At 41.8% G+C, this 27,098-nt stretch overlaps 2 protein-coding genes across 3 annotated transcripts; one reads left to right on the top strand and one right to left on the bottom strand.

The window, feature by feature from the left end:
- Positions 1–361: 361 nt before the first annotated feature.
- On the bottom strand, positions 362–21,727 carry ACER2 (alkaline ceramidase 2). Of its 2 annotated transcripts, none has more exons than XM_072360298.1 (6): positions 20,466–20,615; positions 14,177–14,291; positions 13,114–13,255; positions 9,791–9,928; positions 4,013–4,150; positions 362–3,339 (listed from the first exon to the last, which is right to left on the bottom strand). In XM_072360298.1, the coding sequence occupies exons 1-6, from the start codon at positions 20,571–20,573 to the stop codon at positions 3,153–3,155; spliced, it is 828 nt and encodes a 275-aa protein (XP_072216399.1). In that variant the 5' UTR covers positions 20,574–20,615; the 3' UTR covers positions 362–3,152. The 2 variants fall into 2 exon arrangements, with proteins under 2 accessions (XP_072216399.1, XP_072216400.1); XM_072360299.1 differs by lacking the exon at positions 20,466–20,615 and adding an exon at positions 21,522–21,727 and having other exon boundaries at positions 368–3,339.
- On the top strand, positions 21,727–26,435 carry RPS6 (ribosomal protein S6). Its single transcript, XM_072360300.1, has 6 exons — positions 21,727–21,865; positions 22,645–22,776; positions 24,132–24,342; positions 24,920–25,066; positions 25,450–25,607; positions 26,293–26,435. The coding sequence occupies exons 1-6, from the start codon at positions 21,860–21,862 to the stop codon at positions 26,386–26,388; spliced, it is 750 nt and encodes a 249-aa protein (XP_072216401.1). The 5' UTR covers positions 21,727–21,859; the 3' UTR covers positions 26,389–26,435.
- The last annotated feature ends 663 nt before the right edge of the window (positions 26,436–27,098 follow it).

Raw genomic sequence — 27,098 nt, 5'->3', positions numbered from 1 at the left:
CCAGACAATCCTTAAGGCCTCTTCCAACCCACACCATTCTATCATTCTATGATTCTATGATTCACACCTTTCTATGATTCTATTATTTTCTGTGGAGTGAAAGAAATGGTCATAAAACTGAGTATAATGGTTGGTCATCACAAACTGTCCTTCTTCCAACATTGTACGTATGCAGCTGTACTCCACTCCACAAATATGAAGCATGAAAAAGCAAACAGTATTTATTCTGAAGGCATTTTAATGTTGCAAGTATAACATGCTTTCCACAAATACTCAGTATACAGACTTCAAATGAGATGCAAAACAATTCCTTATACAATATGACTGTGAATTGGGCAAGTGTTTGTCATGACTGAGATCTAAACATCCTTTCCTAAGTATTCTTAAAGTTTAACTCAGAGAAAGATGCACCTCACATGCCAACATCTATCTATAAAGAATCCACGTTAAGCTCAACACACTACTGTGTTCCACCAATTAAACTAAAACGCTAATTGAAATCTTGGTGTGCCGATTACATACTTCTTTCTGTAATGATGTTATCCCAAACTGGAGCCTTAGTTCAAAGTATAATCTGTAAAGCTGTGACTATGGAAAACCTGCATTTTTATTTATTTTTTTTTTTTCATTTTCGAAATAAATGTAACTTCCATTGGAATATAAGTTTGTATTAATTTAGGGTAAAGTGCAATAACTACATCTGAAAATGCTGGAGTACCCTTATACCTGGAATACTCCCAGTCAGCTCTACAGTGTAGTTTTGTACAATGGGTAGAATATTTGTTCACAGCACCTCTTATGACAAGTATAAAGGTTAGAGGTTAGTTAATAAATAAATTTGAGATTATTCTGAACTATATCTGCATTTATTCCCTTCTGCAATAGCTGACTGCACTACAATTTTTAAATTATAAAGTCATTTCTTTCTGAGCACTCAGACTCTGAAGTGCAGAAGACAGCAGCTGTCTGCAGGATGGTTAAAGCCCTCTAAGTCACAGTTTTCTTTCAAACAAAATATTAAGCAGTAAGTCTTCAGTCATTCTGAACAGTACATATGTTCGCAGTTACTAATTCCCCAAGCAATAATGAAAATAGCTTATTTATTATAATATAATAATTTAGTAAGCAATATTGAAGAAATCTTACTCAAAGCAGGGCTTTATCTGCAAACAGCAGCCTTAGCTGGGTTCCAGCCAGTATGTCAGTATAAGGATTTAATCACAAGATTAATACCTGAGAGTTGGTTAAAACCGAGCATTTCAAAATCAAGGAGAGAAGAAAAATGGAAAAAGTAGCTGGCTTTCAATGAGTAACAAACATTACTGTGTGTATAGTTACAAACAAGTTTCATACAAAAATATGTGCCCCAAACCAGGTTTCTGTCCAACAAATCTACAAGCAAGTTGTATAAATATTCATTGCTGCAATGAAGTAAACAGACTTGGATGCTTTTGTGATCCATCAGTCAATCTGACAGTAGGCTACTTACCCACCACAAAGTTCTCAAGAAGTTATATCCCCCACTAACAACTTTGCTTTAAGGGTAATAGCATACACATCGGCTTCCATTTTCTCAGCATAAATATGAATACAAAATTACTTAAAAGGTTTTACAATGCTTGAAAGCTATTTCACCCCAAAATTCTTGTTAAAAGCCATTTTCATAAAGACGATACTGTACAGAATACACATTCATATTCATAAAAAGTAAGTACAGAAGACTTAGTAGCAGAGCACAGAGAAAATGTTATTTCTTGGTCCAGTAATCAAAAAGGAAATATCACTTCACTAAGAACGCACATCTGAATCCTCAACCTACCTACAGTTCTGATATTTGGTAGAATTTAAGTAGACCCCATTTTCTCCAAGACCGCAGCAGTCACAACTAATATTAAACAAACAAACAAAAACTTACCTGTACTTTGCACTTTGTTATCAGATCTAGCATTAAAAGCTTGCAAGAATCATAGTCATTCCTGATCTTCAATCCCAATGTAAAGCTTTAAACTAACTGCACCCCTAATAAAACAAGGTGAATACCGACAGAAAACTTGAATCTTCTATTCCTTTCTAACTCTGCAAGACTGAACACCACATTTCATTGATTACTGAAATCTTTTTTCTTTGTTTTTAAGCAGGCACCTATGCTACCTACTTTTTTTTTCTAAATATCATCAGCAGAGCACTACTGGACTATTGTTCATGTCACTTTGCAAAGTTGCATTGAGAAGTCAACTCTCAAATTAGAAATACAGCTAGGCACCTCAGGAGTCTTAGCAGTTTAACCACACTGTCAATCTATGCTGATCTATGCTCAGACAGAAGTTAAACCTCATATTTCTGTGTAAGTTCCAATAACAAATTCAATACCAAACATGTCTGCAGAGGTAGAGAAGGACTTCCACAACATTTCAGTAAGAGCAAAATGTGCAGCATATTCATGTCCACAAATCAGCGGAAATATAGAAACGTTCAAAACCTCCTAAATTCCTATTTAGTTTTAGGGACTAGTCAACTATTTCCACATTTACACTGCCTAATTGCTTTGATCTAGATATCCACTGATAATCACTTTGCACTGGTCTCCTGCTGTACTTGGGGAAACAATCAAATGCTCTTTAATCCAAACTGATGCACATTCAGCCTCCCCATGTTACACTCCAGGATGGGAGGAACAGGAGCACACCCTTGTGGCCAATGTGCAATTACGTCTGCATCAGAGCTGACAAAGACACAAAAATGGCAGCAGGCCTCTTCGATAAATTTCTTTTAGAAAGAATGCTTCGAGACAGAGATTAACAAAAGTGAACCACCTTTTGCATCAAAAGTGATCTACGTCAGGGGCATCGCTTCTAGTCACTGACACTTGGAAATAACTTTTACCAAGTTAAATGCTACATTAGTGAAAAAAAAAAAAAAAAGTGCAAAATAGAACCAGCCAGAGAAAATAGTTCAAGAGCTTTCATGTTCCTGTTATCTCTCTTTTCTCTGGAAGGAATAGCAAGAACACAGTTGCCACCTGTTTCTATGACACCGGGAAGGCTGCTTATCTTAAGTAGAAGATAAAATACAACCCTATTCATTTATCATTATTTTAGATACTGTCTGAGCTGGAAGGAAAGTTGAAAATCCATCCCACTCTGTAGCTAACTTCATGTAATTTTCACCGGTGATTTCTTGTGTGCGCAGAGGAGGGTGACATAGGGAACACCAATGAATGCCCATCTCTCACTTGGCCAGAACTTTATGACAGGGCCCTGCTCAGGGATCTCGGAGGCAGCGTCGAAGTAAGCGAAACAGACACAGCCCAAGTAAGCCGCAAGGCATATCAAAATGTGCCTGAGAATAGAGCAAAACCCACCACCCCCCCCAAAGAAAAAAGATCAGTAACATGACTTCAGTAAAGTTATCAAATACACCAGCATGGTTTAATATCAGTCTGTTACCCTCCTTCTTTCCCTAGTCCCCAGCAGTGCTACTATATGCCCTCTGCCAGAAGGCAAAGAATACAGAGAATACATAAATCCACAAAATTGGAGTTCATCCTCTACATAAACTGTCTGCAGTTTTTTGGTCTCTTCCCACCTTACAGAGTTGTTTAGAAATGATGAATTATAGCACTTCAAATAAGAGGTCACAATATGCTGTGTGATAGAAGAGAAAATGTACCAAAGCTGTTCACTGTTCCCACTCCATCCTTAGTTGTTAAAGTGGATGTTTGAGCCTTTATGATCACTGCTTCAGTTGAGCAGTACTTTTGGATTTTTAGCAGCCAGCAGGGGCAGGAAATTCAGTTGCAATTAATCAACTTAGAGTCTGAAGAATGTGATCAGGCCAAAGAGCCTTCTAAATCTGCACCTTGGATAGCGTGAGACTTGCTCCTGGCTTACAATCTTACCAGTAAATCTGCTTAGCACTAACCAGAAATAGCTACCAGCAGCCTATGGAATGATACTGTGGTGAGGATCTGCCACGCTTGAATCAAATTGTGGGGATTATGTATAACACTTACCATACACAGTGCAAATAGGGGAAGTTAAATGATGACCAGATCTCACAAAAAGCTTTGTCACTGATCCAGCAGAAAAGTGCAAGCATCCACCAAAGACCTGAAAACAGACCAAGTTTGTAGACACGTAGGTTTTCACACCTGAGGAGAAAAATGCAAAGAAGTTACTGTAAAACAAAGCAGTATTTGCTCGATTCTTGATGCTCTTTTGCTCTAAGTGTTGCAGAATATGAGAAAAGGGGAGGGGAAAGGAAGGGGGGGGGGGGGGGGGGGGGGGCTGGAGGGAGGTGGGGATGGGAGTGGGCTATGTACATCTTTAAAATGCATCCACTATAAATGTCCTGAACAGTGGAGCTTTACTTATAATAACAGGACTATGATGTAAGGCACTGGTGAGGTCAGAAAACAAGCCTCTCTATCAGTACCTGTGTTTTGGGCGTTATCTTAAATACCAAAGTGCAAATGGTGAGCAAACACTGAAGCACTGAGTGGTTGTTCAGGAGAACAACTAATCAGTCAAACATCCTGTCAGTAACAACTAGCCACTCAGCAAGCAGTCAATTCATATTCTATCTTCCATTGAATTGCAACTATAAGAAGATTGATAATAAAGAGCAACAGGACAGTTTCTCTTTATTAGTTGGTTGATTTTTCCCCTGCAGTCCCAGAGAACTAATAAAGCATAGGAGCAGAGGATTCAAACAAGTATGTTTCATCAGACAATGCAGGCATGCACATCTCACACAGAATTCTTTACACTGACTAAGCTGCAATTCTCTCTCTCCACAATAAACATTACCTGTTAACACAGAGGTACGCTGTAGGGAAAACATTTGCTGTGATCACATGCCATGAGGCCTGCAGGTGATCATCACCAAAGATAGTAAGAGATGAAAGAGTATACGCATAGCGCTACCTGTGTTGCAGGTCTACTCAAAAGCTTACAGTTTTATTCCCCTATATTATGCTTTGTTCTTTTCTATGTCTCGGAATTACACTAAGAAATGTGCAGCTTTCCTTAAAAGACTAAAATAAAAAAAGAAAAAAGGTGGCATCAATATTCTCTTCCAGTTAATCGTTAGCTCTCTACCCACACTTGCTATTTTGAGATGAGGCCTCTTTGTGCCATTAGATGCAGTCCTGCAGCTACTAATACCGATAATGCAATGCTAGCATGGAACATGGGTAGTCCTACATGGCCAGTGAATGTGTGGCTTGGTTTCCCTGCCTTATGAACAAATCTATTGTTTGGGATTTTCCCCTATTTTTCTTTTAATTTAATTTTAAACTCTTAGTGTTTTTCTCAAGAATCTGAAATGATACTGGATAATTCATGCTTCAACGAAAAGTCATGCCAGTAATGCATACAAGCATCTTCTCCAAGTCAACTGATGAGATGATAAAGTAATTTGCTAAAGTTACTTGTTTTAGCTAGTTCTCAACAGTAAATCACTGAGCCAGCTGTCCAGACAGAAAAACAAGGAACACTCAGCCTTCAGTGGGAGACACTGGCCATTACATTCTTCTGTGTTCTACTAGGAAAATAAACCAAAGGCAAGCGCTCTACAATTCCATCCTCTGTCCCAAGGTCCTCTTCCAGAAAGTTACTGATTGTTTCTATGCCTCTTCCCCTCCAGCAGATCAACAGTCAACCTTCCTCTCTGCTCCACAAATTCCAGTCCTGCCATCTGCACAGCCTTGACACTGAAACACCAGACTTCTCCTACACAGTTAATTCCAGCGTACCTCACCTGGAAGGTGAGCAAAGCCTGAGAAATTAATCCCTTAAAGGAACACTTGGCCCTCACACCCTCAGACACAATCAAATTGTGTATCTCTGGAGGAGAGAGTAGGCATAAGTTAGTACTTAATCACTCTGTGCTCTGCTGTACTATTTACAATCCCTGATCCTCTGCCTATCTACAGTCACAACTGTCCCTGCCAACTGAATAATGCAGTCTTCTCATGACACTGTGCTGCATGGACTATAAAGTTTTCTGGTCCTTCCTTCTTTCGCATCCAACATTCATCTGACTGAGATCCATTACTCTAGACTGACACAGAGTTCTGTTTTTTCTCCCAACATTAGTTGATATTATCTCCATGGCCTCACTAAGCCTACAAGCCACAGGCTACTTTGCATTCAGTGTCAGTAAAGTAGTAATGCCAAATCTGTCTTCAAGCTAAAACTTTTCATTACATCCTTCCTCATGTGTTAGACTCTCTTAACTACTAGCACCCACAGATAATGCCTCCTGCCTCTCTGTGGAGGAAAAGCAGAACTGCAGCTGCTATCACAGCTTTGCAAAAGGAGTCCAGCTAGGCATTCAGAAAAACTGAAAATCAAAACATGAAGTACTCTGTAAAGAAACATTTTTCTGAATACATTGCAGGACCAGTAATCTACTCAGCTCTGGTGTATTGCAAGCTAAGCGAACTGCACTGCTTTCTCCACATATATGTTAGGTATTTTTAAATCTTGAATGTTTCAGTCGACATTTTTGAGGTGTTTGGGATTAAGAAGCTCCTAAGACTGAGTAGGAGGCACTTCTATAGCTAATGGATTAATGACAGAAAAACTACCTACTGCTTAATCTTGTTGGTAAAGAATTTTCTCCAGTGTCCTCTGCACAAATTAGCTTTAGGGTCAGGCATTCTTTTTTTTAAGTCATCTATAAATAATGTCACGCTCATCTTTAATCACAAAAAGGCTTCAACACCCAGCTAAATTCTATTCTCCTCCACAAACAGGTATCACAATATCCACTCCCATGACAAAGACGCTTACATGACTTCCACAAAAATCAATATTTCACATTGTGTATGAATCAAAACGGCTTTTTTGTTTGGCTTGAATTCTCCAGTTCATCTGACAAATGGCCTTTAAGAGGCTACAAAAAGCAGAAAAAAAGATTAAGGAGATTTCTGAGTTGCCTACTGACTGCTAGAGCACAGCTATAAGAATTCTTTCTCTTGTGAAACAAGCCAGTAAGAAAAATACAATTGGGCAGGTTTCTAACAAAAACCATATTGGTAAACTCTTCTCCCATTCAACAGGAAAGACCAGACTGCTACACTGAGTAACTGTGCATTCTGACTGCAAAGGGTTGTGTGTACAGACAATACGGAGCCTTTCCTGGACCTGTCTGAGAATGTAAATAAATATATGCAATTGTATTCCATTTAAAGCAGATTGACCTGACACAGACAGCTCCTTTAGTCAGTGAGTGACTATTTGTCAATATCTCAGTAGCTTTATCACTGAGAGGTAATCATCATCATTACTGCAAACACTGGTGTACCCCAGACATTTACTGTATGAGGGACTGGGCTGGCGCACACTTACAACAGCATTATCTTCCAGTGTCATGGCACCCTTAACAAAACACACTTTTCTTCAAATCTGTGTAGTTGCCGGATGTTGATTACCAACTTGATTTTGACACAGATGGCTGCTTTTATATCCTAGTTTTAAACTTCTAACTTGTTTACCCTTTCAGATAAAGGAAAAGGGAAGTGAGCAAGCTGCAACAATGAAATAGAGCTCCTCCATAGTGAGACTGCTGGTGGCAGAAACAAATATGCATAGACATACTTGAAGGCAGCGTGAGACTTCTCTGCTCAAGTCAGAGATGTCAACTGTACAAGAATATCATACCACCTATCTGCTCAGGGAAACAGTTACCTGCATGAAGAGGACCCACTAAATCATACTAATCTGATGGTGCTGTAATCTCCACTGTTATTTGGCTCAGACCAGCAAACAACATAACCCACAGCTGCTTCCTACATGATTGTATCCCTATGAGACACATGAAGAAATTTATTTGAATAGAAATAAGTGCTCTGGGTGTAAGATGATCAAAAGAGCAAAAGGTTGTCATTTGGTAGCGAGTATGCATTCAACCACCTTTTGCTCTTTTGATCACCTTACACCCACAGCACTGCCCTAGCACTCTACTCCACTAGTTCTGCATTTAAGAGCTTAAAGCTCTTTCGTGAAATAGTCTCTCTGCACCAGAGATGAATGAGTGGCAGAAAATCCTCACTTTGTGTTTCTCATTTGCTAAATTCAGTATAAGATTTATAGCAGTCTAGAAAGGGAATAACGCTGTGGTGTATTACACCAGAACACTAATTTAGGCACAGAACAGAGGAAACTTCTCTGAAGCCACAGCTTCTACTCCAGCAACTTCTTCCTTCCCAAAATATTTGTGTCACAGACTCAGAACCACAACAGTCCACCAGGACTCAGCTATGTACCCCCGTAGTGACTGCAGCAGTGGAGAAGAGGAGAATCACAGGCATTTTAAATAATGTCTGATTTGTTTTTTCTTCAGCAAACAGAGATGGGATGATCCCATTTCTAATTTAAATTTATCGGGGATCAGCACAGCTTAAAATGAAATCTATATTATCTGCCTTTTATATTTAAATTAAAAAAAAATACCATAACTATTACATTATCCTGATAGGTAATTCAGAGAGCCATATATCACTCTAGGTCCATTTTTAATCATCATTTCAAAGGAAGATTTGTCTGTGTTTGTGTCTTAAAAAAACTGATAGGCAAACTCCACGTATTTTAATGCAACATGACTTTCCACATGGAATTTCAAAGAGCTAGTACATGTTGGCATGTTAATTCCTAGATATGATCCAACAGCATTCAAACTTTTAAGACACTAACTATTCATTCTCTCAAGTTTCTCAGGAGCCCCTGGAAAACTGAAATGGCTGCTCAAATAACTGTTCAGTGCCATAAACAAATTTCCCTTTGCCGTGCAAGTGGTTCCTTGGTGCTTTCTTAAAAATGAGACACTTCCACCAGCACTCTTAGCCTATCAGCTTTTTCCTCTACATGGAATTTCCATGCTGCTTCCCAAATTTCTCTTACAACAGAAATAGCTGCTGCTTAGCAGAATATCGAAAGAGAAAAGACAGAATAACACCTCTACTGAACATGATTAGCAGAGGCTTATGCTGCATGGGAAAGTAACAGCAGAACAGGATAAGGTGGGAAACAAGACAATCTCACTAACAGAAGCAGTTAGAATGCAGGCATTTTGTCCTAACCTACTTTATCTTGATGGACAGATGCAGCATAAGAGCCAACAAAAGTTATAAAGTCTGTCTCAGAGACTGGAGAAAAGTAGGAAAGGAGAAGTTTATATGCTGGTCCTTTCTGCCTTGGTGAGGAGATGCAGAAAGGAGTCTCATGGTCATAGGAGGACTCTTTTAAAATGTTAAAACAAACCAGATTGTTGTCTACCTATATTCTAGTTTCACAGTTTCTAATATGACTGAAAGCTACCATGTGTTATCTAGTGATTAACCTTATCTTTGTTAACTCCACCACACTATTTGTGTCATGCAAGACTGACAGTAAGCCCTGAGAGCCGGCAATATCTTCCATGTATGCTTGAACCTCGCTCCCTGCAGTATCCAGGCTGTGATCATATGATCATCTCGGTCCTGTGCAGACTACACAGTAGAAAAGCTGTCACTGGACTGAAACTTGACAACAAAATCCAAAATAAATAAATTAGAGTTAGATCAGGTTGAGGGAAGAAATACACTGCAAGAAGACAGACAACAGAAGACAGACAATCCAGTATAATTGCATAGGGAATACAAAAATTCTTGCAAAAAATGTCTGAAATTACAGAACAATCTCACAGCAGTTATGTACACAAGCAATGAAGCCAGATCTACTCTATCATTGTATGGTGGCCTAAGGATCTCCAAAGGCAATACTTCATTCAGGAGAAATGTACTCACCTCTTCAACTCAGCAATGAGTAAAGCCGTGCAAGGAACACCCAGAGTCATCAGCGAGATGTTGTTGATGGCAGGTTTAATGAAGGCAAGGCAGGTAGTAACTCCAGACAGGACACCAACAGCAGCTTTAAACCGGCTCCTGAAAGTTGTGTTGTTTTTGTTTTGTTTTGTTTTTTTTGTGGGGAGGAAAAGTGCTTTTAATTCAAAGCTTTTGATAAGTAAAGACAGAAATCTTAACATGACTTGAATAGCGCAACAAAACTTACATTTTTTTACATGTGGTCAGGATATGCAATGACAAAGTGCATATAAAATGGATGAGGATCCTGAACTGACTTGTGTATGCATACAGAGTTAACCATGAAGCTAGATCTTTCCTGAACTACAATTATCCAAAGCAGACATGTATATATATATATACACAAAAATGTGTGTGCGTACACAGACCCACACTAACCACTGGTTTGAAAATCTTAAGATGTTACTCCAATTTTCCTTCTCCCACAAGAAGCCGAGAGCAAGACCATCTCTGTATCCAGCACTGTACTTCCTCAAAGCAGTTTTGTGCCATGATTTTTCCTGCTTTTAACATGGATTTTTAGGATATTTTTTTGTTATTTTTACTGTGCTAGTTTTTAGAGCCACATTACAGTCTGTTTAATATGTTCTTAGCATAAATGAAATTGCAGTTGGGCCACAAACAGACCAATAACTTAAAACAAACACACACTGTTTTTTAAATTTCAAATTTGGACTCTAAACAACTCATTTCTAGTCTGTGACAGGACTAAGGAAAGTACAGGATCATTACACTGCCTCCAGGCTGCTGGGCTACAACTCTGTAAAACTAGCTGATGTTCAGGGATGGCTCTTTTCTCCTTAATTCCACATTTCAAGTAGGATCTCAGTATACCTGTGCATCATCATTCCCTGACCATCCTCACCTTCACCAAACTTATTTCACAGGTCTCTTGTTTCAAAGCTTTTTAAAGCTGGTAAGCAACACATCTATTACGCAGGAAGTTCTGATCTGGTGTGACTGCCTTAATGACTAAAGACACCATGAATCAGTCATGGTAGATAATAACATTTTCAACATTCAAAATCTGAGTGGGATAAGAATGAAGAATGTAGAAAATCAGAGCAGAGTATTGGGCAGATATAATTCTAGAAATATAAGTTAAGCAAAACAAAATATAGAAATACGTATGTGTATGTACATATAAATATCCCAAAATCACAGAACTGTAGGTGTTGGAAAGGACTTCAAGAGAACATCGAGTCCAACTCCCCTGCTGAAGCAAGTTCCCTGCAATGTGTTACACATGCAAGTGTCCAGACAAGTCTCATATATCGTCAGAAAAGGAGACTACACAACCTCTCTGTCCCAGTGCTCTGTCATCCTTACCATAAAGAAGTTCTTCTGAATGACTGTATGGAACTTCCTATGTTCAAGTTTTAGTCCTATTGCTACATACCATCGTGAAGAGCCCAGCTTCATCCATTTGCCTCTCATCACCCCTCAGATATTCATAAACATTTATCAGATCCCTCCTCAGTCTTCTTTTCCCCAGGCTGAACAGACCCAGACCACTCAGTAAGAGAGATGCTCCAGGCCCTTTATCATATTTGTGGCCCTCTACTGAACTCCTTCTAGGAGATCCCTGTATTTTTTGAACTGGCAAGCCCAGAACTGGACACAGCACTCTAAATGTGGCCTCAACAGGGCAGAGTAGAGGGGAGGATCATCTGCCTCTATATATCTATGCATAAATCTGATCTGTTTTGGGATAGGCTTTTTTGTCCAGTAAAATTCTTTTTTTCTGTACACTTCAGAAAGAAATCAAGATCTTAACAAATAATCACCCCAACAGTCTTTAGGAAAGTAGTACTGTGAAAACATTGGGATAGGGTACATCCTCCAGCTCATCTCCGTATTTTTATGGATCAATTATAAGCAGCCGCATCATTATGTATTGCTTCAGTTTTATCACCAAGTTGAAATAGGATTTCTCCACAGAAGTGTTACTGCTCCTTTTAGAAAGGATATTGCTTAACCTTACGGCTAATACTACAAATCTATGAAGCAAATTATCCAAACATAGTGATAGTTAACATGCAAGAATTCCTTCAGGCTTTTGAGGAACAAATTACGTGCAGTCAGAGAAATTATTCAAGAGACTGAACATTCCTTCACTTTAACTAAATATCTAAAAATCTTGTCGTCTACCAAATAACCTCAGGAAAACCTCTGTTTGCTCCTCAAGTATTTGGTGTCTTATAACAGGACTACATTACAGTATGGAAAAGTACTAAATTCACAATAACTTGACAAAACGATTACATTACAGACTATATAGGACAATTTAAGATATACTCGTCACAGTGCAAGCTACTTTGAGGAATACTCAATGCAGGCAACAACCTTCTCTATAAAAGCATTTTCTAACTGAGTATAAGTCAAGGAAATAAAAAATAAATAAAGGAGACAATAGTATGAGAAAGGAAGAGGAAGCAGCCTTAGCAGTTTTCAGAGAGCAGAACACTGGCACTGTGATTCCAACCACTTCATTATGTCAGATTTTTTATGCATAAAAGAACAATATGCACAAAGATTACAGCATACTTTCTCTATAACGGGGGCAAATCACAACCAGATTCTTTAAACTGGTTATAATGCCCTTCTGGTTGAACTTCATACCTCTGTACTCAGCTCTGGTGAGGCCACATCTCAAGTACTGAGTTCAGTTCTTGGCCCCTGACTACTGGAAAGACATTGAGGTCCTGGAGCACATCTGAAGAAGGCTAACAAAGCTGGTGAGGGGTCTGGAGCATGTCTTATGAGGAGCAGGTGAGTGAACGGGGTTTATTTAGGCTGGAGAAGGGGAGGCTTAGGGTGACATTGTAGCTCCCTACAACTCCTTGAAAGGAGGCTGTGGCAAGGTGGGGGCTAGTCTCCTCTCCCACAAAGCATACTTAGTCTTTGAATACTTAAAAACTATACAACCTCTGGCTTAAATGTTCAGATAAAAATTCAGCTGACTTCCATAGGTACACTGTCATATGCATACTCTTGAATATACAAAAGGAACAGGAAAAGACAGTAACTGTTACTTTATTTCAGATGCAACTCATATAAACTACTCACATATTTCTAGAGCTAACAAGAATAGGTGCTTTCAGATTCAATCATCACATCCTAAAACCTGAAGTTTCAGGGCATAAAACTCAACATCAGGAATGTAGACTCAGGACTTCTGAACAAAACAAACATAAGATGAGATGTTTCAAGAGGCAAGTATGTGTACTGTGTTGCGTGATTACCTGTCATTTCGAAAAACTCTTGGCAGATATCTCCTAGGGAACCACATGGCAAGAGCACACATAAGGACCCACAGAATAGCCAGCTCATCCAGCATCTGGCCCAGGAAACTGAGGGTGGCATGAAAGTAAACAGATCCAATTCCTGAAAGAGTTGGTCAAAAGTTACAGTCAGTAGTTACAGTGCTGTACAGACTGAAACACACTGCTCATGATCAGGAATTCATACCAAATGGTTGATACAATTTGGTCTAGAAAAACAAAACAAAACAAACAAAAAAAACCCCACCAGCTTTTCTAGAAAAGCAAACTTTAACATTAGCACCTGATATTAAATAAATTAATAAATAAATATAAATAACTATCAAGCAAATACATTACCAAAGAGGGAGCTGAAGGTGGAGAAGTAAATATATGCAAATAAAAACCACTGGATAGTAAATGTAAATGTAAATGCAATTAAGAAATGAATTCAAATGCTCTTTCTGAATTTTCTCAGTAATACAAGAATGGACAACACGAAGGTGGAAAGCAGCATGTGATGACCACATGATGTAAGTTTATGAGGGAAAAGTGGCACGTGGCCCCACAAGGCTGTGAGTATCCCTTTAAAAGTTGCTGGTACTTTTAGGACTGAGAAAGCTTAAGAGTTTCCCACCTACAATATGGCTAAATCTCTGTATCAATCATTAAAATGTCTAACTACTAAGCAAAACTGGTTATCTTCTCCCACTCTGTTAAGAACTCTTCGCAATCTTTAATTCAGCATCAGAGGACAGAGAATCAGCACTGTTCCAGAGTAAGCCTAGATACAAATAATAGAACTTGTACACAGGAATGACAAAAAGGTTCAGAGCTAAGGTCAAAGTCCCCCCCATACTCCAACTGTGAGAGGCATTTTCCTTTCAGAAACTACATCTGCTGTTGCTCCAAGCAAGTACAAGCAAACTCCTCTACAGACGTCAATATTGCATTGTTTTGCAGAAACAATTGTGCACAAGCAGGAAAAACCGATTTCCTCTCCCACTTCATGCATGAGCAGGCAAACAGAGATTAATCAACTTACCGACCACGACTAGTAGAGTCCATATTAAATATATTCCGCTGTTGAAGCAGGTTGCATATTGACGAAATAAGCACATGCATATGGGTGGTAAAACAAAAAACAAGACGTTGCTTATCTGTAAAAATAAAAAAGTATCACAAAAACAGAAAACAAACATTTAATATCCATAGCCGAATCCATCTACAAAAAGTCATTCAGTGATACCTCAGCTCAACAAAACGTGGCTCTCAACTTCTGCCAAAGCTGATCAGTTTTTGCACGGCATCATTAAGCTGAACTTCACTAAGCTAGTAATAGCATAAAACTCTAAGCATTGTAGAATGTGTCTAGTGACACCTTTAAATCACTTTTCAAGTCTATTTCCAGTGAAATTTTATTAGGATACCACAGATATTCTGATTGTTGTGATTCAGAAAGACTTCAACAACAAACAGATTAGGAACAGGGAGCTCTAGCAAGTGAATTCTCTTCTCAGCGGTTGTCAAATCCAGCACGGAAAAAGCACCAGATGGGCTGTTAAGTTTTGTTGAAGTCAGGTCACTGAACAATTGCTATTGTTTGGCAGATCTGAAACACAAAGTTAAGCTGAGTTAGAATCACTTTTTGTAAGGTTAAGAGAGCCTTAACTTGTAAATCTTCTTACACTTTATTTTTTCCCCTGGTTCTCTATTACAGAAGTGACAAAATACCACTGAGAACTGGTAACAGGAAGGTGAAAAGACTGGGAAGGTAATTCAGAACACTGATAACTTTATTATTTTAATGTAGCATGTAAGTCTTGAACAAATATCTGTTTTTAATTGCTTACCAACAATCCAAAGCATCATTCTTCAGTTACAAGCTGAAAATGCGTTACCTGTCATCATCATCAGCTGTCACTGCAGTATCACACACTTCTTTCATTAAGAAGCTGTGTATGCGGAGGGCCAGCCACTGACACTACTGCTACTTCACAATGGGACAAGAGCAAGGAGGAACTTCCCAGCCTTCATCTCCTCACAATCCCTGCAACTAAGCCAGCCCAAATAATCAATAAATAATGTGACATGATAATTTCTAGCAACATAAAAGAATGCTGAGATAAACAGCACTCCTTTGGGATAGATCTCCTCCTCTTGGAGACTCACGGACATTTAATGACGCAAATGAAAATCTAACAGAAAAGGGTTCAGGAACGGCATACAGAGAAGGCATTTATTCATTTCATAACTATCCGCAATTTAGCACTGTCTCAGACAGCGTGAGAGCAGAGGTTGCAATGATTAAAACGGACACATCTAATTTAACATCTGCAAGACTTATCAAAACATGCTCCTAGTCTGGTATCCAAGCTGACAATAACTACAGCAGTAGCTTCACAGCACCATCTACTTCACGTGTGCCACTTTCCTTCACAGCAAAGGTACCTCCTCAAAGACAAGCTGAATTTCTTTTAAAATTCATTTAAGTAAAACACTAAGAAAGATCTATCACATGCTCATTTTAAGAGACGTAAGGTCCCATATCTTCTCTACCTAAAACAAAGCTAGGACAGACAATAGAAAACCAGCGGGGAGAAATTTTCGTATTGCCTGGTAACACCAACTTTAGACAGCTTAACAAACTCACATCTGCTGGAGCATCTGCCCTAAAGCTACACGAAAAGGCTCAGTGCACAGACAGTACCACTGCCATGAACATCTGGTTGCCTAACAGTGGAGAGCAAAGACAAAGAGAAAGGAGGGGATGAGTAGAAAGAGAAAAGATCTTGGCAGCTTTTGGAGACAAAAAGCATGAGCCTCCACAAAGAGAAGCAGTCACCATTCTTCTTGCAGCTGGGCCACAATGATGACCAGTCTCAATGGGGAAACACTAGAACACAGCCACCACTCGGCTCCCACTGGATCGCCATTCTAAACAAACGTGAGGAAGGACAAAATCCTCTGGCCAGTCAGCAGTTCCTACAGCTCATTTTGACACAGACCAGGTCCCTCAGGAACTCACACATTTTTATAGAAGCCATTCACGCTGCTCAGCTTTGAATTGCCAACTTAATCTGCCTGATTCCCAGACTTCTCCAGACTGTGGTAAAAACTGCTTGAGTGCAGAGCAGGCCAGAGCCTTATCAGTTTTGTTGAAGCCCCTTTACAAACTGTCATCTAATTAATCCTCTGTCTCCTTCTGCCATCTGAAGTATGAAACCAGGCATGAAAAAGCTGTCAGCAGAGTCACAGATGAAGCACCTCTAAAGTAGCAATAGGAAAACACTTAAAGAATTTCCTCAATCCACCAAAGCAGCAACTTTTGCCACCACTAAATATGGCAGGAGGCACCTACCAATGCCAGAGTGCAGCATATCCCTGAGGATGCAACAGAAAGTCAAAAGAGAATGCCCTAAATCAGATGTTAAGAGACAGACAAATTTGCTTAAGCCACATAAAACCTCCACATTCACCCAAACATGGTGATGCAAACATCTTCCATTCACAGAAAAACCACCCACCTCTGTGCAGCAAAGATACACTGAGCCATCCGGAATGTACTCTTAGACCAGAGTTGTAGTCTGCTACCTTCTTTTACAAGCAGAGAGTGGGAAAGCTCTCCTTATCCCACAGCAAGCTGGAAACATAAACAATGATTGGCAGCAGGGATGATGGAATATAAACAAGTCCTTTGAGAGTCTCAGAGTGCTCTAAACATCTTAAGCGTTTAGCCAAGTTTAGGTCAAAGAGAGACATCAAGGAAAAAACAAAAAACAGTTATAAACTAAGGAGTGTGAAAGAAAATCATTTCATCTCTATAGCCAGAAGTGATCAGTGAAGTAAATCAGTCTAAAGTAATTGCTCTGAGAAAAAAACTAGGCTAGATTTATACTCACTGCTGTGGCCTACAGGGAAATTACATATCATTGCAAAATACGAAAGAATTCTGATGCCAAAATTCTTTTCTATTAAGTTCAGAAATAAAACATGATACTACTGCCTCTCTTACATGAAATAACTCAGTTTTATTTCTTATGTCCCATACACAGTGATTTCCACAAGCTGTATTCATACCAGAGCTCTGGAACATGACCTGAAGAATGCTGCTTAAGTTCTCTTAGTTTCAAGTTCACAGTCAACTACATCAACACGAGAACTGACTTGCTGGCTTTCACCCTCTGCTATCAGCCTGGCTCTCTAGAAGAACCACACCCTCAGATACACTGCCAGGATTAATGCCAGGTTTCCCAAACAAGTGAGGCACCTATCTACTGGGCTCTGGTTTCTGAAAGTACATTGCATAAACAAGTTTTTATGTAATACACAACTGGCCTATATGATTTGGTAACATACAACTCAGAAGTCCATAAAGTTAAGATCAGTGCAAAAAGTTTAAAGGAAGACTAAGAATTTCCTTTGGGATTTGCGAAAGAAAATTCAAAGTTACAGTAAAAGGTAAGAAGCCCATCAATTTCTATCCTCTGGCTTGAAACAGTTCTGCACCTCTACTTTTAGTTTCCAACTACTTACTTGTATGAAAAGGAATACAGGACACAGGCTACAGATGGAATTCAGTGGGCAGCTCAAATCATGACCACATGACTCTGTCCACACAGTCTTTATGTGATATTTCCCATGGTCTTACCAAAGATCATTTGCTAAATCTGACAGCTGGCAGTTGCAGCATTCAGCCACTGAGGCTGCATGTCTTGTGAAAAAGGGAAGCAAAAGTAGACGTCTGAGGGTTTGCACCTTCAAGGTTCCTACAAAGAGCATGCCACAGACATGTACTACAAGACTGAAGTAGTAAAAAGGATATTGCCAGAGTATAAGCATATTCTCAGTCTGAGAGCCTCCAAAAACGTTTGCCTACTTGCTACTACAGAACAGACCAGAAATAAAACCACTGGCAATGCTCTTTAAATGGAAATTTTGCAATAAATATATGCACAATTGAAGACAGAACGCTAAACTGAAAAGTCCCAACTTCACTAGTAACAAAAATGTTACAGCTCTCAGTTTTTTCAGCAGTGTAAAGCACAAAAAAAAAAAAAAAAAAAAAAAAAATTCTTTCTTGTTGTTTTGTTTTCTTCTGCAAATACACTATGAATGTAAGGTCTTTTAGCTGTGTGGAGGTATGTGCTTTTGTCCAAGAGTAAGATAACGCTGTATAAGGAGAAAAAAAGAAAAAGCTCGTTTTCTTGTAATTTCCTAGTTATGAAATAATTTTAGTCACTTAAAGTATGTAACATGAAATCATCTTACATGTGTACGTTTTATAAAACCTGTCTGGCTAATTTGTACAGAACTGCTGAACAGACATTCTTCTATTCAGTTAATCCTGAAGAGCACTTTGATTTGCTTTTTAACAGGATCAAGTCAAATTTACACATTACATTAAGGTTGGGTCCCACAAGAATAATTAAATGGATCTTTCTAAATATGTTTCAGATAAGCTGTTCCAGTTTCCTGCTTATATACTGCATGAGACCTCAACGACATCTCTGATCTTAGCTGTGGCAGTCTGAAATGCGGATTAGCAAGGTTTTAATCTACGCCTTGAAGACCCAGATCCCACATTCAGGTCTGCTGAAGAATGTTACCTGAAACTTCTCAAGGTTTTGAGTCGGTGTCAGAACAGAAACAGCTAAGAAGGAATAAAATTCAGAGTCCACTTATGGTGCCTGTCACAGCAGGGCCAAGTCTTTCCCACCACCCTGTCAGAATCTCTGTCTCCAAGAACACAATCACTCAGCCCCCATCAATTCACTGTGAATTAATTGTCAGAAGCTGCAAACACAAATCAGTCTCCATAATCACTGCTGAAGCATGTCTACCCACAACACAACCTCTACCCTCCATGTTTTTGACGTACGGTTAGCTAATTTGGATGAAGCTTCAGCAGTAGAGGGGGTTTCAGGGCAAACTCTGTGCTATGGCTCTCCAGGTGCTAGCCTGTCTGGAAGCTCAGTTAATCACCTGGACATTCATGCAGCTCCCAGCATTTTGCATTCTTCCTCGCCACAGCTAATCAGCTCAGCACAGTCAGAAGGATATTGAACCCCCTGCACTGCTGGCTTCAAAACGCATCGCTTCTTCAAGAAACTTATTGTTTATCTTGACCTTTTCCTCCCTTTGTTTTTGATTCTTGCACAGTGACATCAGAAACAAAGAAAGCAGCCTGTTTCACCACACACCCTCAAACACAGACAATACACCACCCAGATGACTCCAGTGCAGAACTACAAGGAAAAACAACAGATCAGCCGTGTAAGCCATGCACAGTTGAATTGTTTGTTCCAAAAGGAGTGCATCCCAAGGTACACGCTCCCTTGAGGGATGAACACTCCAGACACCTCTTTCTTTCCTTCACAGAAGTGCAGCACTAACATCTGATGTTAGATGACTGAAAGAGAGCTCAGATGAGGGCAGAATTTGGGGAAGAAATTAAAAGGCCATTTTGAAGTACGAAAGTCAGACAAAACAGAAACCCCACCTCACACCTGCCACAGAACAGAAAACCCTGACCACCACCACAGGCGTGCTGTTTGCAGGGCTTCCTCCTGGCAACATGGTAAAGCACATCACCAGAAAGCCCAATGTATGATCTCACTCCTTGATGGATCTGTTTGTCACTGCAAACCCTCAGATGAATAAACAGGATGCTGGGAGCAGCGCTCCCCTCCAAGATCTCTGCTGTGGGTAATGCACTTCCATCAGTGCTCCCCAGCAGCATTCCCCAGCAGCTTCTGGGCTGGGATGACAGGAGTCAGGAGTGAACCTGGAGGAAGTAACAATTACTTCAGTCATCTTTCTTCTCCTTTTTTCACCTTCCTTGAGGTGACTCCTCCCAGCAGCACTGCGTTGACTGCACCCTGCAACCCTCTGTCAAGCTGCTCCTCTAAGTTTGGCTCTGGGAGACCGCAAAGCTTTAAAGCACGGTTTAGCCTCCAAACACCCGGTGTGTCTGCTCGTGGCCCGCCCCTGCCTCGCACGCCGTAGGGCAGACTTACACCTGCGCCAAGGGACAGCAGCTGCGGCAGTCCGGCACGGGACACCCGTGGGCCGGGCAGCACCGGGCAGGACATGAACACCGTCCACTCGTGGCTCACAGCCCTGTCTAAACCCGGTGATCTTACGCCTGCGATACGAAACCGCACAGCTGGCTGTCACCTCAGGTACCGCGTCCAGTGGGACACCCACGGAGCCCCTCCGCGAGGCCCTTCAGCACCGCCAGCCCAAGGGGCACCGTGTCCGGACAGGCGCCAGACCCGCCCGCGCAGCCCGCTGCTGTGCCCGGCCCGCAGACCCTCCCTCCCGCCGCGCACCGTGTTGTAGAACTCGGCGATGGCGGGCACGATGGTGTAGTTGTCCTCGCACCAGTCCACCTCGGAGCTGCCGGCCCGCAGTTGATCCCACCACAGCATCGCGCCCATGGCGCCCGCCCGCCCCTGCCAGGCGATCGCGGCTCGGCGGGGCGGGGCGGGGCGGAGCGGGCCGCTTCTCCCCCCTCCCACCTCTCTCAGCGCCCGCCCCGGTGGGGCCGCGGCTCCCGGGGCCCGCCTCATGGCAGGGGGCGGCCCGCAGGCGCTTCTTTCCCGTCTCCTTGCCTTCCCCGCGCCGCCCGCTGCTCGGGGCGCAGCCCGCCCGCCTCCCTTCCTGCCTGCTCTCAGCCCGCCCTCCTTTGTGTGCATTAGCAGTACTTGTTCTGACGCTTGGATGAAAATCATAGTATCATATCATAGTATCATAGTTTGGCTTCTCACGTTCTTCTGTGCCGCACCACCCCCTTGTCCTGTTGCTACACCAGACTGAAAAGAGCCGGGCACCATCCTCCGAACTCCTGCACTTGGGGTATTTATAAGCAGTGATAAGATCCCCCCTCTTGGGGAAGCCACTTCTACAGGCTGAACAGACCCAGGTCTCTCAGGCTTTCCTCATAGGACAGACGCTGCAGATACGTAATCATCTTTGTCGCCCTCAGCTGGACCCTGAAGAAGTTTTCCTTCTGGAACCCAGCAGCTCAGAACGGGACACGGTACTTCAGATGCCTTCCTGCAGATACTTAGAGGTTCTTGGGCTGGAGGTGATACACCGGCTGGCCCAGCATTGAGGCTGTCACCTCTTTGTCGTATCACTGGATGCCTGAGAGGACAAACCCCACCTTGCTGCAGCTTCCTTTCAGAGAGCAGATTTCCCCCTGAAGATCTGAGGGCACCTGTTAGATTCCTCATGCAACGTGAGGCGGTATTGGACAGCAGTCAGCCAGCTGCTCACATGATTTAGCCATCAAGGCAGCCCTACAAACCTTTTCCTCTCTGCTCACTGAATGAACGCAAAGACAAAGTGAAAATCGCTAAGAAATACCACTTTCATCGGTATACCTGAATGGCCAAATCATGTTATTTTGTGTCAGCCGGCTGGCAGCGTGCTCCTAAAAGATGCGGGCTGTGGTGGGGATGGAGAGCTCAGCTTGGCCTGGTCGAACGCTCAGCGCAGCGCCGGGGGGGCGGGACTCCAACATCTCCGAGCGCTGACAGGCCGGAAGCCGCCCTCCCACCACGCCCCCTAGCCAGAGCAGACCTCGCTCGCAATTGGACAGCTGCGGTCACGTGTGGATAGGCGCGGCGCCGGCGGGCCGCTCTCGCGAGGCTTGGCGAGTGTATGTGCGGGTTGCGGGCGGAAGTGCGGCCTTTTTGTGCGGCGGCGCAGCTCGGCGAGGATGAAGGCAAGGCTGTAGAGGCGGCCGGGGCGGCGCTGCGGGGGGCTGGGTTCCCGCATCATAAATGAACCCGGGGCTGCCCCTGGGGCTGCTGGCGGGGCGCGATGGGCTGCGGTGGCGGGCTTTGGGCGCTTCTGTGGGCTGGATGACGGTGGATTGCGGGTGGTTCGAGATGGCGGCCGCGCGGCTCCGTGCCCCATGTTGAGGCCTCTTCCTACGCTGGGGGCTTCGGGCGATGGGTCGAGTCGCCCCGTTATGGGGTCTCCTTACGGCGGGGAACAACAGCAGGTTCTCATGGGGAGTAGCAGAGCCCCAGCAAGAAGATAATGGGGCTGGGCCTGCTTCTGTGGCCTTGTGACTGGGGAAGTGCTAGGCAGCTGTCTCCGAGGTTACTGGTCTTGCAGTAGCCCTCGGGAAACACAGGTGATAACCGAACTATTTCAGGTTGCTCGCGTTGTTTCTTTCAAATCATACTTGTGAGGATGGGAGTGCGGCTTTTTGTTATCTGTACCGTCATTTATTTAGTGGCAGTCAGTTTAGAGGGCACAGTGCTTTCGTTGTGGTGAACGTAGTTGCATGGGGCAGAAGGTTTTGTGTCGTTCTTAGCACACAGATTTGCCTGGTTCTGCAAGTGCAGTAGTAACAGGTTACTGCTAATAAGCAAGTAGAAGCTTTTGGATTTGAAACATAAAGGTGAAGCCAGCAGTTAAGGCTAACTCTTCCTGGAAATGTCATGTGAGAAGCCTCAATTAAATCATTTATTCTTTATTTTTTCCTTGTGTTAGCTCAACATCTCTTTCCCAGCCACTGGCTGCCAGAAGCTTATTGAAGTGGATGATGAGCGTAAGCTGAGAACATTCTATGAGAAGCGAATGGCCACGGAGGTTGCAGCTGATTCTCTTGGTGAGGAGTGGAAGGTAAGAGTCCAGTGTGTCGGTGTAGTCAAGTTGCTTAAGTTTTCCAGTTGATAGGGTATTTATATGCTGTGCATCTGGCAAGTATGTTGAAAGCATCTCTTAAAATACATATTGAATTTAATGAATAGGCAGGGTTTGGGTTCTTCTTTTTTTTTAAATCCATGTGTTTCAGACTGTTGCTGGATTTTTAGATAGTTTTCTGTTCTTGATTTGGGTACCCTATCAACGTTAAAGACAAATGAAGACTATGCCACAAGTGTCTTAACTCTGCATTGAACAAGCTCAAGGAATGTTTAAACTGTTAAGTGCATATGAGAACAAGCACATTGAACTTGATGGATAGGTTTGGATGTCGTAGGTTAACCAAAAATCTACCTGCACCCATGACAGGGGTATAGACGGCCTGTATGGCCGCTGTCCCAAAAGGAAAAGGGAAAAAGAAAATAAATACAGTGGCAACGATCTAAGGAGGCACACTTATTTACTAAATACTATATCAGAATACAGAATAATGCAATATAATACACTATAATTGGAATTAAGGCTAACGAATCAAGTAAAATAAGAAAGAGTGAGTCCCGAAACCAAGAGGCCTACTGTAACTCTAGGCGAAACGGCTGGAACGCTTCCACACCCCCATGGCTGGCAAGGTCCAAGAGAGCGAGTCCAGCACTGAAGTGAGATTATATAGAGCCCGTGTCATATGACTGACCGTGGTGTTCCCTGGGACATTCAGTCTTTTTCTGTGAGCAGCACATTCATCAAAATTATCTATGCTTAACATGATGTTATGATGTGGATTACTGATAGCAAAATTACAACATTGCAAAGCCATGACATTGGAATAGTGAGATGTCAATATGGGCAGTCCAGCTGAGCTTGAATAAGATGATCTGTGTTGCTGCTGTCTTCAAGGAAGGCAGTAATAGCTATTTTTACCCCCATGTCTTAATAGAAACTCTGATACTGTATGCGTATATGCAGTTAGTGATGTTAACAGGCATTGGTTAGGTTCAGCATGAAGGAGAAGAAAAGGTTAGCAGGAAAGGGTCGGGGCTTAGTTTGGTGTGTGTTATGCTGACTTGTAATAAGTAGGAATTTGCTGCTTGGATACATTTTTGAAGAGGCAGTAAATGCTAGTTGGGGTATGTATAGACATGTTTCACATCTCTGTGAAGTGAGAAGCCTGAGCTGTTGAAATGATGTTTGTTGAAGCAATACTTAGTGTCTGCACTTACAGTAACTTTTCTGGTGGTGCGGTGTTTGATGGGAACAGGGTACTGTGATCTCCACCTCTTTTCATTGAACTGATAGGGATGTGAGCAAGTAAGAGGTGTATTTGTTTGTTTCTGCAGGGCTATGTTGTCCGGATCAGTGGTGGCAATGACAAACAAGGCTTCCCCATGAAGCAGGGTGTCCTTACTCATGGACGTGTCCGCCTTCTGCTCAGCAAGGGCCACTCCTGCTACCGCCCCAGGAGAACTGGAGAGAGGAAACGCAAATCTGTTCGGGGTTGCATTGTTGATGCCAACTTGAGCGTTCTGAACTTGGTCATTGTGAAAAAGGGTAAGAATGAAGCAGTCGGTAGGTAGAGGCAGGCACCTGGAAAGATCCTGCTTGCTAGTGGCTGTAAAATCCTGTAGAATACAAACACTGTCTCAATTGTCTAAATTCACATTGAAATTCTTTCTGAGCATTGTACTGTAGCTTTTCAAACTAACTGATGAGAACTGAAATATTTTCATGATCACAAGCAGCATTATTTCATTAAATCAGTGCCAAGGAGGCACTAGTGGCAGGTGTACTGTACCCCAGGGATAATCCACCTAAATTGCTCAGAAAGTAACACTTCCTTTGTATTTCCATGGAAATGACAACAGTACAAAGAGCGCAATAACACCATTTGATAGAGCAAGTTCTCAGCTACAGAACGCTACTTTTCAACATAGGCACCACTATTAGCGATACATTTTCAGCAGCAATGAACAAGAGCAAATGTAATAAAAGAGGAGGCGTTACTTTTGCAGCATTAATCATCGTATCTTGCTTTTATAATTCACTTTAAATTAAAAAGCAACTACAGTTAAAGAGACGTTTAGTAGATGCAAGACTAAATAACATGTCTAAACCTGCTTTATCAAAGGTGAAAAGGATATTCCTGGGCTGACAGACACAACTGTGCCTCGCCGCCTTGGTCCCAAGAGAGCTAGCAGGATCCGCAAGCTGTTCAATCTCTCCAAGGAAGATGATGTTCGTCAGTATGTTGTGAGGAAACCTCTGAATAAAGAGGGTAAGAACTCAGGTTTTACCCCACTGTGGTTGCACCTCGTTTTCAGCAGATAATGAGTTCCATAGACTTTTCCCCAGTGCTGAGAACAAGGGGCAGTGTTCTGTTTTCTGGCAGGTATTTTGAGAAGCCAGGTATCTTCACAAAACTATAGGAATTTAGAGGCAGTACTTAATGTTTCCCTGCTGATAACACATCAGTGTTAAGGCTGTGTTTCGTTAGTGCTATGTGTGACAAAAATTGGATTGCTTTTCCTGCACTGTATGTACCATGCTGAGTTTTACTGTTAGAGTGAGTGGAATATGCTGTTTTATGGTGGCTGGGGGGGGCTTGCATCCTCTTTGGAAGATAGTTTGTCACACTTCTGATTAATAACTCATTTTAAGGCAAGAAACCCAGGACCAAGGCTCCTAAGATCCAGCGACTTGTGACTCCTCGAGTTCTGCAACACAAGCGCAGACGTATTGCCCTGAAGAAGCAGCGCACTCAGAAGAACAAGGAGGAGGCAGCGGATTATGCTAAGCTCTTGGCAAAGAGGATGAAGGTGCGTGTACCCCTCATAACGTGGCTGTTACCTCATGCCTGAGAATCGTGGGATTTTATAAGCTTGACTGTACACTTAAATGTATGGTAGTTAACTTTGACTGGTATCTGAATGTGAGTGTGAATGTTTATTTACTAGCAGACAACTCTGAGAGAGTTGCTATCCGTTCTTGCCAGTGCTGTAAAAGCAGTTGAGGTGATGGGTCTGGTCTGTTCCTCAGAGCTAATTTCGACGAAAATGATGGGCATTTACAGCCTGTGATAATGATATGTTTTTGCAGTACCAGTTTTAGTTCAAATCAATTTGAGTCTGACTAGGATGCTCCGTTAGGATACAGAGTTTGTGTCTGAAGGTAAAGCAGCAGTGGTTGTGGAAGTAATACTCTTATTATCAATAAGATAATAAGATATAATCAATACTGTTATTCACCACAGTATTGAGTGTTTTGTGACTTCCAGACTGTGACAGAAGATAGACAGACCTCTTATATGTCCCAAATTCTTTGTTAGTATTTAAACTATTCGTTTGGACACTGATCTGTATGGCACACGGGTCTGCACAGGTTTGGTATTTACAGAATTCTTTTGGTCTGCGAGTTTAATGCTGGATTGTCTTTTAAGTGCTTGATAACGTCTGACACAACACTGCACATTTCTTGATGCGTTTTTGTTTGTTTGTTTTTCAGGAGGCCAAGGAAAAACGACAGGAGCAGATTGCTAAGAGACGCCGGCTTTCTTCATTGAGAGCTTCTACATCTAAATCTGAGTCAAGTCAGAAGTAAAGATGTACGTGATACTGAAAATAAAACCCTTTTGTGGTTAAATTCTACTGCGAGACTTCCAGTGAATATAGTTCCTGGCTGTGTCTTAAAATAAATGATAGTCCAGACTAACTGCAGCACTCGGACCTATGTGGGAGTTCAGTCCACGGTCTTGAATCTGTTCTTCTTGAGAACCCATAATGCTTTTTGTGAAAAGCTCCATTTTACCTTGTGCTGCATACATGTGGATTTTTAGAAGCAGGATTTACCTGCTACAGCAAAATCTGATCTTGTGTTTCAGAAGCAGTTCCCTTTTTTCCCAGTCTTAAGCATTAGATACTGTTTCCGGGTGAGGGAGGAAGCCATTTGCTTTTGAGCATATGGTAAAGTCTGCTGCCTCGAAGAGTGAAGTGCAAATATTTCACCACTTTGCTCTTTAAATCAGTACTGATACAAAGAAAGGGTAAGCCATCTACCAGAATGTTTGATTTAATAATTTCTCTCTAACTTAGTCCTAGTACTCTGCATGTGTTCAGAATGTGTGTACTTCGGCTGTATTTTGTGGAGATCAAGTAGTCTTGGCAGGAATTTTGCCATGACTATATATAAATTAATTGAGTTTTGGAATTGTATGCGGCAAGGAGATTTTTAGGTGCCCTTTAAAATAGCATCTACTTCAGTGTTCTCTTCACATTTGTGCTTCTCTTTCTAGTTTAAAGACTCAAACCTCA

This window comes from Excalfactoria chinensis, chromosome Z (assembly GCF_039878825.1).
Source record: "Excalfactoria chinensis isolate bCotChi1 chromosome Z, bCotChi1.hap2, whole genome shotgun sequence".
Classification (NCBI taxonomy): domain Eukaryota; kingdom Metazoa; phylum Chordata; class Aves; order Galliformes; family Phasianidae; genus Excalfactoria; species Excalfactoria chinensis.
This window is presented reverse-complemented; position numbering and strand designations above follow the sequence as displayed.